Genomic DNA, 14571 nt, shown 5'->3' on the forward strand with positions numbered 1-14571 from the left:
TCAGTTTGCCAGTGAACGGTCTGTGTAACTTTGATCACGGCTGATGAGAAGAGGAGCTCACGATGCAGTCAGAAACAAAACAGCACCACTAACAGGCTGATCGGAGGTGCAGGGCACTGGGTATGTTCTGGGCGTAGGTTTGTTGTCTGCTGTGAGTAAAGACATGTTACATCAACAATATTTATTAAATCATTCCAAGGACCATAATAATGTACAAACATGAAATAACTTAAAACACATGAGAGAGACAGTGGTGGATAAACGAGCAGGAAACACCTTCTTCTTCTTCAGATTTGTCTGGTGAAGCTTTGCAGCCTCTGCGGTGGACACACGCCGAGTGACACACGCCGAGTGACACACCGAGCAGAGGAGGCTGATCTGAGGCAGCAGCAGAGCGTAAACAGAGATATTCCCTTTGTTTCCCATCAGAAGCTCAACTTCTAAGAGGTCAGCTGATATCAGTGCACAGCAGGACGCCACTATTGGCTGGATTATGATTGACACATTTGAGAGGTTGCTCACTCCAGAGCCAGTGGGCGGAGCCTCACCTGGCCCAGCCTCACACTCCCACATCGACATCCTCTGATGCACGATCAACCCCGTGAGTCGTTTTTAGACCTACGACCTCAACGTTAGTGGGTTGTAGGGGTGGCAGTTTCAGAAGTGGTTAAGCTCAGGCACTAAAGGGGTCACTTACAGGTCACACACAGTAACCAATGAAAGGCAGGCGGCACGTTTGGAGACAGCCTCTGGTGGACATTAGAGGAACTACAGCTCCATTTTTCAGCCTCAGAGGCTGGAGTCCAGGGAGGTGGGAGGTAGGCTCTGCAGGGAGCAGCACTCGTTAAAAAGTGGCGTTAACTATTTAACCATTAGTGACTCTTCCAGTGTTTAGTCTTCTTCTATTATTACTCAAACAGCTGCTGACACCACTGCTGAGAAGTTTTCCTTGTCTGATGTAGTGTCTACTTTATAAAGTTGGTTTTAGTCCAGTGTGATGTGAACGGAGGGAACACAGAGTTCAGTATTTACAGCCAGAAACACCTGGTGTGATGCTAACAGTCTGAGAACAGGAGGATTTGATGCTCTTGCACCGTCACAGTTAACAACAATTAGCTTTAAAATCCCAGTCGGTCAGTAAAAGGCTGTAAACAGCTTTTAGGAAATTAGCTTTAAAAACTCTAAAACAAACATTCTTGTGCTTGTTGATCTACAACAAAGTCTGTGCTGTCATTAAAAAATGGTTCATATAAAAGAAAGCACCGTAACAAACCACAGGAAACTCAAAAAAAGAGGAAGACTCTGAGGGAACGCAGGGCTCACGCCTCTCAGCTCTCTCCTTCTCCTTCATCCACTTCCTGCTTGATGACCGGAGTTCCTGAATAATGCAGAAGAAGAGATCAGTTGCGGGCTGCAGCTCGGCACTATGATCCGTTCCTGCTCTGAAGCACTCGTACCGTCCAGTTTCTTCAGATTAGGGAGTCTCTTCGTGGCCTCGTCCATCCACGTCCCCTCGGCCGAGTGTTTCTCCTCCAGAGGATTTCCGACAAACACGAGGTCAACGAGGCACGGCAGCTCCGCCAGCCTCACAAACTCTCCTGCAACGCACACAAAACACAACATTCACCACAGCAACAAGTTAAAACAACAACGCTGGATTCAAGAAAAATAAAAACTTATTTCACCTAAAGAAAACTTTCACAGTAGAACAGCAGCAGGCGCACCGGCGCTCTATAGATACGTTAGTAAATCTTAAAACACGGACTTGAGTAAATATCAGCCGACTGTCCTCCATGTTGTCCTACAGCTGATAGCGCTCTGCTCAATTATAAATCCCACTTTAGAGGACCACGACTGTCATCACCAGCTGCAGTCCAGCATGGAGGAGGAGGAGGCTGTCTGACCGAGGGAGCGTCCAGAATCAGATCAGCCTGCCGGTGAGCAAACAGGAAGGCCTGGAGCTCGATGGTTACCAAACACTGTGTTATTAATAATACCATAGAGCTTTAATGCAATTGCACAGCAATGTGCCATGCTCCGGGTGTTTCACAGAGGGGAAATGATAGAAGTTTTACTTCATGAGTAATGCTCGAATACTATGAAATGAGTATTTTGATTTGTTTTGCTGCTGTGAAGCCTCTGGACGCTATAAACACTACACAGCTTATACGAAAGGCAGATTTCAGTCAGTGAACCTAATCAGCACCACCTTAAATATAAACTGATGTAACAATAATTCACCACAGTGCAAGACTGAGATCACCAAAATCAAAATCATTCCTGCCTGTGACCATCTCCCTGTACAACTCCTCCATCTAATACACATAACATGTTGTATTGTTAAATAGTCTAGCCTGTTTTTGTTCATGTTACCGTGCTTAAGCAACTGTAACCCACATAATTTCCCTATCGATTAATAAAGTAAGCCGATTCTGATTCCTGTAAACTTCATCACATCACTGCAAACTAACCAGTTCGGTCTGCACTAAACTGGCTGGTATGTTCATCCAGAAAATCAGTAAAACTAGTTTGTTTTGCAAGAAATTTAACAAAAACACAATTCAGAGAAACATAACGTTTCTCGTTTGATTTATAAACTAAACTAAAATGAATGAGGCCAATACATGTAAGATCTCGCAGTCCTTAGTGTAAAAATAGTCTCTTATCTGCCCCTCCTGTCCTCTTTCATCTTCCTCCATCCATCTCACACATTGACATTTTTTCTCTCCCTGGAAAACAAAGCAACTGTTCATTTATCTCTCAGACAAACTGCAGACAAAGTGTTTGTGTGTGATCATTGTCGAGCTGTTTGAAATCACCTGACACTTATATAAATATTACTCTATTCACGCTCGCTAGTCTTTTGTAGCTGGCTAAAGGCGCAGCAACGGCAACTTTACATCGGCACCATGAACCCGTCACAGCGATGAAGGAAAAAGGACCGCGGGATGTTTTTGTGTTCTTATTACTGAGCGAGCATCACCACACCTGCTCTAACCCCCGCTTACCCCAGTCTTTGACCAGGTTGTTGGACATGTAGAGGACTTTCAGGTTCTTCAGGCACTGGATTCCCTTCAGCTTCTCTATCTGGTTATAAGAGATCCACAACTCCTCCAGTATGTCACCTACAGCCTCCTGCTCACACGCACACACAGAATCAATGTAAAATAATTCACACAAAAAATGGATCCTAATAAAACCTTGGTTATTATTATTACTTTTAGTTTTACTGTTATGATTATGAATGTAACAAAAGCATTTTCCAAATATGTGATGAAGAATCATCTCGTTATCTTATTATTCATGTGACCTCTCGCCAGGTTGTTGATGATGATGTTGGGTTAAGTGAAGCCAGATCACAGACAGACATCCTGGATCTGTTGAACCTGCGTCGTAGGTTTTCAGGTCAACATGCTGATGCTGTCATGTTAATAATGTCGGGATAAACACAGAGTTTCTGGTGGTAATATTCTTTTTATGACACAGGTATGAAAAGATGAAGGAGAACATTTTGCATGGGTGCTCGTGATTTGTCAAATCTAAAGCACTTGGAAACTTTAGACCCGGCAACAACTCAGTCATCATGCGTCTTAACTTGTGGCCGTGCATTATTTGTCTCACCCACGCCCCCAGGACGCCTCAGTGTCCCGTGTGACTCACCAGCCCTGCGAACGACTTGATGTTGTTCCTTCCTAAAGACAAAATCTTCAGGTTCTCTGGAAGGACCAAACATCCCATTACAACAACACGTTTCCATCTGTGGTCAGAGTGTGTGTGGGTGTGTGTGTGTAGTCAGCACTCACTCAGGCCGTTGAGGTTTGTTATCTTCTCGATGCAGTTTGTGGACAGAGACAGTTTCCTGTGAAGAAAGCGACACAACAACACGTGATGGATTTGAAGGATGAGTGTTTGGCCCAAACCTGCCACTGCTGCTGTTTTTAAGGCTGTTTCTGGGTGTCCTCCTGTTCTGCTGACTCTCACAGTTTAACATGAACAAGTGAAGTACTTCTGACTTTATGAGACGGCGTCCCGTCTGCACGACTCACTCGCAGTTTGTTAGCGTGGAGAGCGATGCGTCCATCTTCTCTATAGGAGGAATCTGACCGTACAGCTTGACGGCTTTTGCCTCGCTTCGTTTCTCGCCTGACTTCTCCTCCTGCACACACACAGTCACATACATGTACACACTGTGGCAGCCAATGTGTGAGTCTGGGTGGTGTCGTTCTTGGACATTAAGGTGTCTGAATCTGCAGAGCTGATTGTGGAATTCAAGATGAATCCTATGACTGTCTCTCCTGTGGTGGTAAACTATTTTGTGTAGCAGTGTAAATATCTTGGCACGTGAATCAGTGATGAGCTTCAGGTGGACAGAAAAGAATAATGCTCATAAAGACCTTTAAATCTTTGGACTATCTGCCTTCTGAGCTCAGAATGTTGACATTATTTTTCAGAGCTCTGGTTGGTCTGATAGGCAGTGATTTCATGCTTGATCTTGGACTAGAGCTGCTGGGAAGCGGGTTAAGGTCTGCAGCACTGGTAACCATGGTGATATAAAGCCAAAGTTTTCTGAATAAGTCTCAAAGCCTGTTTCAGAGTACAGCCCACTGCTGTCTTTCTAAAGGAAATTATTTTTCCATGTGTTTTATGTGATGTTTTGTTTGATTTACATCCGAGTCCACTGTATTATGATTGATTGATTGATTGATTGATTGATTGATTGATTGGCTGGGTGAGTGTGTGTGTGTGTGTGTGTGTGTGTGTCACCCATTTGGCCAGCGCGTCTTTCACAGTCATTGCTTTTGCCTGGAAACATCAACATTTAGACCAATCAGAAACATGTCTGAGTTAAAGTGTGATGACAACACAAGCAAACACTCCGGTTTGGGCTAACATAACAATAAGAACCATCTTAATATCAATGATAATAATAGTTCACTATAGATTTTTAATATTGGGCTCGATGCTGACTCTTCACACACAGCCGAAGCAGAGATTAATCCAGCTTCTCCTTCAGGACTCTGCTGCTGTTTTCCGGCTACTTAACGAGCTAAGGAGCTAATTAAAGTTAGCCCGTGTTAGCCGGCGGATGTGGCGCTGCTTCGTGTTTCCGGCCGGTAAAACGCTCAGACATGAGGTGACTCCGAGCTTCTGTCAGTTTTTAGAGGTACCATCACTCAAACAGCAGCTCAAAAACGGCAAAAAGCTCCAAAACCAACCGAAAACACAAACACTCACCATGTTCGCGTCTGATGTCCACTGCTGTTGCTATGGTACTGTCGGGGACCGGCTGCACATGCGCACTGTACTTGACCCGTATTAGAGGTAAAATTTAACTAGAAAGAAATAAAATTAATCTGCTACAAGTCGTTGTTGACCTGATAAAAGCAAAGGATTGTTATTCAAGATTATACCATTCAAGACTGTAGTAGTAATAGTACTAATAGTGATAATATAAATCACTGTAGCATAAAAGGACACTTCATTTGTTTCCATTTATTTAGTTGAACTTATAAAAAATGCCAAAGATAACAGTTTTACAGGTATAAAATAGTATTTTTGCTTCAAAAAGGTAAATCCCAGAGCCAAAAACGTGGGTTATCTCAGTTGGTGTGCAGTATGTTCTTAAAAAAATTGGGTAAGCTAGACAAGTAAAGGAAAAAGATAGTGTCAGGCCTATAACAAACTATCTACAACAGAAGAACAGCATATGAAAGTCATGCCCTTAAAAAAACAGGAAAAAAAATCCAGATCCTGACAAACGACATGAGAATTGCATCTGGACCTTCAGCTGATCCATGAAGGAAGGGAAAGAGGGAAATGTTTGGTTCAATTTGTCAGTATATACGGAGGAGGAGAGAGGTATAAGTGAGGGTCTACATCCATCTTTAAAACACAGTGGAGTGTCTGTCGTGGTTTAGAGCTAAGTTGTAGTGGGTGGTGTTGGAGATCTTTCCAAAACTGATGGAATTCTGAACACAGAAAAGTTCATTTTGATCAACCATGCAGTGTCATCTGGGAAGCATCTGATTGCTAACAGCTTCATTTTTCAGACGATGACACCAATGCACTGCAGTAAAATCATATAAAATATAAAACACACTAGAAAACCTTCAATCGTGGATTTCTGAAATGCTTTTTAAAAAATAAACAGCTGACAAGACAACAAGGATATCGATTAAAGAGACCCACGTTACCTGTAATCAGTCTTATTTGAATCAAACTCTGACCTCTTGCAGGATTAAAAGGCACTTATAAGGTTTGTGTTTTTACCTCCTTCACAGGACCTGCAGTCCTGACTGTAGAAAACAAAGAATCATGTTTCAGCCTGATGAGACGAGCATTGGAAGTGGAGATGACAAATCAACTAAAGATGCATGAAGTTAAAAAGGAAGCGGCTGAATTAACTGATGACACATAAACCTTGTTTTTAAACCTCGGCTTCTCAAATCTACCAGAACAACGAGTCAAATGTGACACATGAGTCATCAGTGATGAAGTTTGTGCGCTTTTGCTTCACTGCTTTGATTTCTAATGTTGTTCCCATTGTTTGGACTCTGTGTCATCATCGTCTCATCTAACAGGCAGAAATCTGAAAAATTGAGCAGTTCTCTAAAAAAAACACTAGAGTTACATCTGCACGTACGTAGGATGTTTTTTTTGTCAAATTTAATTTGCAAAATGTGTCCATCCAGATCAAAATAAAACAGTTTGTTAGACTCTTCTCTCTAGCAGTTTTTCAAATGCTCCATTTTCAGAGATTCAAGATGCCAAAACCCAAAGCTTACCAAAATACCTGTATAGGTGTGTACATATTCCTTTTATTCCAAAAGACTGGCATAAAATATAACTGCAGTAATACTATGATAACACACAATATTACACAGTTTGCTTAAGAACCTACAAACATGTTTAACTGCTTAAAGGTTAATCAGGCTAGCTTAATGAAGTAGCAGTAATTGCTATTTTTGTTCACTTACAATGTGCCATTTAAGTAATTACATATAAAATCTAATTGAATTCAAATCAAACTAGAATAATAAAGAATAAAGAGAAACAGGAACTCAACATTGTGAGTAGCTCACAGCATTTACACAATTAACATGAACACGAAAGCTACCAGTAAGAGTTTGTTTGTTTGTAAGCTTTTGGGGCTTTACCAGTTCATAAAAATAAAGAAAAATTAGGATTAAAGAAAATAAAATAATTTAAAAAAACATATACAAAAGAGAGTTTAGCTAAGTGTGTTAATGTTTATTTATATGTTATATATGTGTTATAAGTTATTTATTCAGCACTGCTAAACGCTAACTAGCCTAGCTTAGTAGTGCTATGGCCTGATTTTAATGCAAATTATTTTTATTTGGTAAAGCCACCTTTATTTCATATATTTAAATGCTTTCATTGAAAAATGAGAGTCTATTTCACTGGAAAGTATACTGGTCTTCTTTCTGTGACATTATCTTATGATAATAAAATTAAATTTTAATAATAATAAGAAGAAGAATGCATCACACAATGTAAACTGTGAAAAAAACAGAGGATGACGTTTTACTGACCCAATAATCACAACTAAATGGTCAGTTGTTACTGCTGTGAGTGTAACATTAATTATTATTACCTTTATTATATATATTCAAATACAACATAAGATCACAGTATCTTGTGAAGATGTCTTTGTCGTTCTTTGAAATGTATCCCTTTTGCTAAAAGCTAACCAGCCAAGCTGAGCAGAACAAAGAAGACCCCTGTAATTCTCCATCCATCCTCTTCCACTTATCCAGTCCAGGGTCAAGATGCACCCCACCTCCTGCTCCACCCAGGGTCTTCTTGCTATGAGGCAAAAGTGCGAACCACATGCCAGCGTAATTCTATAAAGCCCAATTTAAAAAAAAGAAAGAAAAATACTGGTTTTAATCACATTTTCTTAAACTCGCTGTAGTTCTTTGGTCATCTGTGCACTGTGGAGAAATAAGCAAGGAAACAACCAAAGTTGACTCAGAGTTTATTAAGAAAATTTGAGCAAAAGATTAAAAAAAAAAAAACCCCAACAAAATCTAAAAATTAGTCTCCATCAAAATACAGAAGGCATCTCTCAGCAAACAGCTTTGACCAACTCGAGTTAGCAGCTCGACATTAACTGAGTATCTGAAGTCGTGACTCCAAACTGCTGCACATTATCAGTCCGTCAGAGGCACGATGTGAAGCACACAGATTTACATCATGTAACCACCTGCATGTGTACTAAACAATAAAACGTTACATTGTTGTCGTTTGTTTGGGGCTTGAAGTACAAAGTTAGACCACGAGGCCGCCCGTGTAATAGGATAAAACGTCTGAGAGCAAACTTTTGTTATATTCTGCGATAGCGTTACAGCAGGATGTTAGTGTTTGATGCTCGACCTATATGTGGGTGAAGTTGGAATAATGACAGAAAAGCATTTAATGAAACAAAGCGTTAAACATGTTATGGGGGCTCTTCAACGTAACTACCAGAATTTCTGCTTTGGTGTGTAAACTAAAAAGCTGGATTTGATTTTTAAACTTTGTTTCCTCCCTGAAAAACAAACAAACGAAAACATTAACTTCTTTGACATTTACACCTAATTCAAAATTTCAAGTTATTTTCTCAGACGTGTGAGACGCGTTTTGATGCACGCTAAATCATCCAGGTAAAGAAGCATTGGGAAGAAGCATTTCATCCAAGTGACTTCTTCAGTCTCAGCTGACAGTGAGCTGTGAGCTCGGTTCTCACGATGAAAACACTTCGTCCAGAAGAAAATCAGCTTTCTGGGAAGTTTCAGGTGCGTCATGCAGAATTTTGGGTGGTAAATTTGTTTTTTCAGTGTCGTAAACAAGCTTCCATTAAATCTGACGCTCCTAAGAAGAACGCACCAACAAAAAACAAAAACTGAGTGTTGCCCCTCGGGAAGCTTCTGGAAGATGGCCAATCAGAATCAAGTGGGGACTTAAGGAGACAGGAGCTGAGGGGACTGAAGGGCTGCAAACGCAGGATGAGATACAGAAAACATTCCCCCCCCCCTCTCTCTCTCTTAGACTCCAGGAGCTACTCTAGTGGAGTCAATAGAAATATGAAGCTGATGAATCTATTATGGCTGCTATAACCAAATATGGCTTTAACCCCTCAATGCCTAGTGTATTATATTTGATGTTTTTGAGACTTCTGCATCATCCGTGTGATTTTTTCCCCCAGATGTAACAAATATGATACAAATTAAAAGTCATATATGGAAATAAAATGTAATTATTTTTATAAAGAAATTTGTCAAATGGTTCAAAGACTGGCCGTTTTCAAAAACTCTTAATTTTCTGGCACTTAATATTATTTTACATTTTGGGTTTTAAGTGATTGAAAAGAAAACAAAACTGTGCTGGAGATTTAAAAAAGTCTAATAATTCAAATGGTCCCTTAGAAACATCGGACTAGTCAGAAATGTGTTCTCTGCCTTTCTTTGGTGCAATGTGGGTCGTCCTTTAGTCTTTACCTTCACCGTGAGTCACGCCGAGCTCAATATTACTGAAACGTTTGGAGCCACCGCCGCCTTATTTTTGGAACAATAAGCCACCTTTGGATATTTTCCTTCCAACATTATATTCAGGACCAATGATGCATGAAGATGATATAAATTCTGTCAGTTTTTCACAATAAAATTCAAAAACATCTTCATTTTCAAAATCTTTATTTACACAGCGGTCACTTCCCAGACGTGTGGCTCTTCATGTGCAGCCTCACGTACGTCTTTCGGTGGAAGCCTTTCCCGCAGACCTCGCAGCGGTACGGTTTGACTCCCGTGTGCGTGCTGCTGTGCTGCTTCAGGCTCGTTTGGTCGCTGAAGCCTCGGCCGCAGACGTTGCACAGAAACGGTTTCTCCCCCGTGTGCGTCCTGATGTGCCGCAACATGTTGTGTCTGCAGTTGAAGGATTTCCCGCACTCATTGCACAGAAACGGTTTCTCCCCGGTGTGAATCCTCATGTGCATCTCCAGGTTTCCGTGCCCGTCGAAACACTTACCGCACACTTCGCAGACCTTCCCGCTTTTGTGAGTCTTCAGGTGACTTTTCAAGTTTTCCTCAGAATCAAAATTCATCCCGCACACGCCGCAGACATCTGTGGCGTGACTTTTGGCGTGATTCACCAGAGAAACCACCGAGTGGAACATTTTCCCGCATACTTCGCATATAGCCCGGGACTTTTTTGACTGCGATGTCTTGAGCCCCTTGTCGCCGTCATCGTTAACCGATGAGTTTTCTGGATTGCGGGTTTTCTTGCGGATATGAACCAGCAGGTGGCGCTTAAGAGTCGAGTAGTCATTGAAGCATTTCCCACAGATGGTGCAGGTGTACGGTTTTTCCCCCGTGTGTATCCTGATGTGTCGCACCATGTTGTGACGGCAGTTGAAGGATTTCCCGCACTCGCTGCACAGGAACGGTTTCTCCCCCGTGTGGATCCTCATGTGCGTCTCCAGGTTGCTCGAGGTCCCGAAACACTTCCCGCAGACGCTGCAGATCTCCGCTTTCACGTGAGTTTTCACGTGACTGTGAAAGCTCTCCTCGCTGTCGAAACGTTCCCCGCACACGCCACAGACGTCCTTGGGGTGAATCTCCATGTGGTTCACCAAAGAGATGTTGGCGTGGAAGCCTTTCCCGCACACTTTACAGCAGATTCTGGATTTGAGTTTTTTGGCCAGATGCAGTGTCGGCGCCATCGGTACACGAGGCCCCTTCTTCTTCTTCGGCTTCCACTCGTGGCTTCTGTCGCTGTCGTCGCTCTGAGAATCCACGCTGGCCCTCCACTCGTCATCGCTGTTGACAGTCGAGGAGCTGGAGGAGGCCTCGTCATTGTCTTCCACAGTCACTTCCTCCTGCGCCTGCTCCTGTTCTGTGGACGTGCTGGGTAGAGGATCGCCACCGCCTCCTTTAGTGCTCGGAGAGCTGGGCTGATGCTTGAAGATGAACCCGATGGAGGCGCTATCTTCCTCCCCTTCAACCTCTTGCAGCGCCTGCTCTTCCTCCTCCCTCAGCTCCTGAAGCGGGTGCTGTGGCTGCTCCTCGTCCTCCTCCTGGTTCTTGTCCGTCTGTAGAGATTCTTCATTCTCCAAGTCTTGACCGGGGCTCCACTCCAGCTCACACTGCTCCTCTGCCTGCTGCTGATCCTCAGGGAAGTCCTCGTCCCAGACAGTCAGCGTGAGCTGCGGCTGGTCTGCAGAGAGAGAGAAAAAAAAAAGTTAAAACTTTCAGAAAACAGTGATGTCATCAAGAGCCATGATACAAACTATACTCCAGATACCACCACAAATAACTGACTGAGGGCTACATTTTATTCTGATCTGCAAATTTGACAGATAAACAAAAGTGTTCATCAATGGTTCAAGACTGACATTTAAAACAAATAAAAATCAGACAACTGATATTTTGTCTTCCAGACAGGAAGAATGAAGAGATTTCCCCTAATATTTGTTATGCATAGTCCCCGCCCCCTGGAGGGGAGGAGTCTGTAATCAGGTCTTTTTGTCTGTCTCTTAGTAATCTAGCATCCAGAGTTTCAACATATCATTTTCTAACTTTGTGTGATTGTTGATACCAATAACGGCTCAAGCTGATTTAGTTTTGCTGCATATTTGGTCAAAGTCGCACCAAACTTCATATTACCCAGTTTTCTATGGATCGTCTTCAAACTTCACAATAATACACTAGACCTCAGGGCACATGAGTGCTTAGGTTTTAGAGCTCTCTTATAGAGTGTGTTTCACCTCTCTATGCTGTCTCCCCCCCTTATCCTGGTAATGCTGGAGGTCGCTTCCTGTTAAAAGGGATTTCTTCCTTCCCATCCTTGCCAAGATCACCTCACAGGGGATTGTCTGACTGTTGAAGTTCCCTCTCTTTGTATTAATATTCAGCTTTTAAGCCCTAACTTAAAGTTAAGTTACACTTAGTAGTTTTAAGTTTAGCTTAATTCACTTTTATTTATATGGCGCCAAATCACAACAACAGTTGCCTCGAGAAGCTCTACAGTTATGATCAGTCACGGATCGGCCTCCCCAGAGCCCGGACCTCAACATAACTGACACAATATGGGATCATCCCGACAGAAAACAGAACGAAAGTCAGAAATATCCAAGGAAGATCTTTGAATGTCCTTCAAGAACCCTGCAGAGCTATTCCTGAACACCACTTGCACATTCTAAGGAGCTTGGATAGAAAGCGACTGGACTTGTTTAAGTTTGTTGAAGACGTTTCACTGCTCATGCAAGAAGTTTCTTCAGTTCTAAAACCAAATGGTAGAGAGGCCCAGGTATTTAAGGCCTAGTGGGAGTTGTCCCTTAAGTGTGTTCTTTATTAATCACGTGCCTCATCATATGAGTCAAGGTGTGGACAAAAGCGTGGGTCATTTTTAGCAGAGGTTTCAGGTAAAACCACTGTGAGACCTTCACTCCCTGACTGAGAACCTACACAGACTCTGCTTGGAAATGTTTCAATACAAAGAGCATTGGCGTTGCTCAAGACTTGTGCAGATCACTGTAATATTTGCATGTGGAGAAATAAAATTGTCTTACTAAATGTGTCTGTGGAGTTTGGTGTCCCAGCAGCAGTCTCTTCATGAAAACCAGCCCGTAAAAGTTCATTTTTCTCAGACTGTAGAGCAGCTCGGTGAATCACTTGTCAGACTTAAATGTCATGCTTGGGTAACAAACAAATATATATATATATATATATAGTTTGAGAGAATTTAATGAGCAAACACTGTCTTTTGAACTGTTGAAATGAGGCCAAAGAAAGTTTGTCAATCTAAACTTAAAGCAGTTAATTGAATAACAAAGCAAGTCACGCTAGTCAGAAATAGGCTTCCAGACTTTGTCAGGTGAACATCTTTGAATTCAGAGGCGGAAACTGTTTATTTCGAAAAGTTCGGCGCCCTGACGGTCACCTTTCAATCAGTCATTTAAAGTTTCTATTGCTCAGAGTGTCAGGCAGCTTTGTCAATAACTTTTATGCCGAATTCAAAAGCATACTTTGAAATTAAGGAATGTGTTTTTATTGAGTTTGGGACCTTTGCTTTTAAATGGGAAACGTTAAATCTGCAGATTTTTGAATGGGGTACCACTGGGCAGACATGCTGCCCCAGATGGGCCTGTTTCCAGTGCGGCCTGTTAGCGGACAACCTGAAGGGCTGAAGACACGCCGGCAGCTCACAGACCTGAGTGTTTGCCGGCGTACGTCTCTGATCTGGACTCTCTCTGCAGCATCCGTCGCTGGCGGCGGATCTCCCGTTTGGACAGCAGGATCTCCTCCTCATAGCCCGCGATGGTCTTCTTCACCGCCTCCAAGATGTCGTCGGCGGCCGCGGCCAGCCGCTCGTTAACGAGCACTCTGAGCAGCTGGATGCTGGACATGACCGAGAGCCCGAAGAGCCAGAGACGTGGAAACAAGAGCTTTCTGTTTTCAGACGCTGATTTCTGAAGAGAAAACAGCAGCACAATGTGCTAAAGGACTACTGTCAAGATGGCGCCTATGTTCGTCTGACAGGAAGAATTCCGGTTAGCTGGGCTTCTTTTCAAAATAAGAGCTTCAAGTTGATAGCTGTTGAGATTATTGCATAAAAGCAGGTTTTAGTTGGATTTTGCACAGGTAAATTAAGTTTGTTTTTATGATAAACACCAAAATGACAGAACAGGGAGCTCACTTCTTTCTGACGCACATCAGAGCTTTACAAAATCCAAAGCATTCCTAACATGAACATCACCAGGTAGGAACCAAGATTACCCTTTAAATCAGGTTATATAACCTATTTTAAAAGGTAATCTTTCTCCTTTACAGGTACTTTTTGTAATTACCCTCTACATGTTTTAGCTGCAAGTGAAACCAGGTGGCAGCATTTTACCAGGAGGTGATTCGAGGGGTTTTCAATTGCGTGCTTCTCTTTATTCGTTTTTAGTCTAACAGGACTGGAATGGGATCAAATCGGCGCTGGCTCTACTCTCTCTCTAATGCAGGAGTGGGGGAACTCCAGGCCTCGAGGGCCGGTGTCCTGCAGGTTTTAGATGTGTCCTTGATCCAACACAGCTGATTTAAATGGCTAAATTAGCTCCTCAACATGTCTTGAAGTTCTCCAGAGGCCTGGTAATGAACTAATCATTTGATTCAGGTGTGTTGACCCAGGGTGAGATCTAAAACCTGCAGAACACCGGCCCTCGAGGCCTGGAGTTGCCCACCCCTGCTCTAATGCTAAAAACACATTTTAATTAACCCAAAAAGTAAATACTAGATTTTGGAAGATTGTACTTGCTTTTTAGACCACAGACTTTTATATAGTAAACTGAGACGTTTTATCTACTTTATTCTGAAATAATTCTGAATCACCTCTGAACATAATTTTGTTTTTAATCAATCAATCTTACCGTACAGATAAATGTAATCTAAATGATTTTATTCTTGTAAAACACTTCCAACTGCAGTCTAAATACTTCCGGTTGGACTTCTTTTCAAACTAAAGCAACACAACCATCCACTAGATGGCAGCCTTCTCTAATAAAACACTGATTCATGGACTGTGCTC

The 14571-nt window shown here is 42.4% G+C and overlaps 2 protein-coding genes across 5 annotated transcripts; both read right to left on the bottom strand.

Moving 5' to 3' along the window:
* Window positions 1-166: 166 nt before the first annotated feature.
* On the bottom strand, window positions 167-5325 carry LOC120739979 (dynein light chain 1, axonemal-like). 2 transcript variants are annotated; one of them, XM_040042020.1, is made up of 8 exons: window positions 5236-5325; window positions 4765-4803; window positions 4047-4156; window positions 3804-3859; window positions 3661-3716; window positions 3009-3135; window positions 1458-1598; window positions 167-1378 (listed from the first exon to the last, which is right to left on the bottom strand). In XM_040042020.1, the coding sequence occupies exons 1-8, from the start codon at window positions 5236-5238 to the stop codon at window positions 1329-1331; spliced, it is 582 nt and encodes a 193-aa protein (XP_039897954.1). In that variant the 5' UTR covers window positions 5239-5325; the 3' UTR covers window positions 167-1328. The 2 variants fall into 2 exon arrangements, with proteins under 2 accessions (XP_039897954.1, XP_039897964.1); XM_040042030.1 differs by lacking the exon at window positions 5236-5325 and adding an exon at window positions 4969-5197.
* A 2660-nt stretch (window positions 5326-7985) lies between these two features.
* Window positions 7986-13994, bottom strand: LOC120739911 (gastrula zinc finger protein XlCGF57.1-like). Of its 3 annotated transcripts, none has more exons than XM_040041907.1 (3): window positions 13897-13994; window positions 13213-13471; window positions 7986-11217 (listed from the first exon to the last, which is right to left on the bottom strand). In XM_040041907.1, exons 2-3 carry the CDS (start codon window positions 13406-13408, stop codon window positions 9713-9715), a joined length of 1701 nt encoding a protein of 566 aa, XP_039897841.1. In that variant the 5' UTR covers window positions 13409-13471; window positions 13897-13994; the 3' UTR covers window positions 7986-9712. The 3 variants fall into 3 exon arrangements, with proteins under 3 accessions (XP_039897841.1, XP_039897832.1, XP_039897824.1); XM_040041898.1 differs by having other exon boundaries at window positions 13213-13595; window positions 13897-13988; XM_040041890.1 differs by lacking the exon at window positions 13897-13994 and adding an exon at window positions 13699-13863 and having other exon boundaries at window positions 13213-13595.
* Window positions 13995-14571: the final 577 nt, after the last annotated feature.

The sequence above is a fragment of the Simochromis diagramma genome, unplaced genomic scaffold, assembly GCF_900408965.1.
Source record: "Simochromis diagramma unplaced genomic scaffold, fSimDia1.1 OVJJ01000321.1, whole genome shotgun sequence".
NCBI classification, from domain to species: Eukaryota; Metazoa; Chordata; class Actinopteri; order Cichliformes; family Cichlidae; genus Simochromis; species Simochromis diagramma.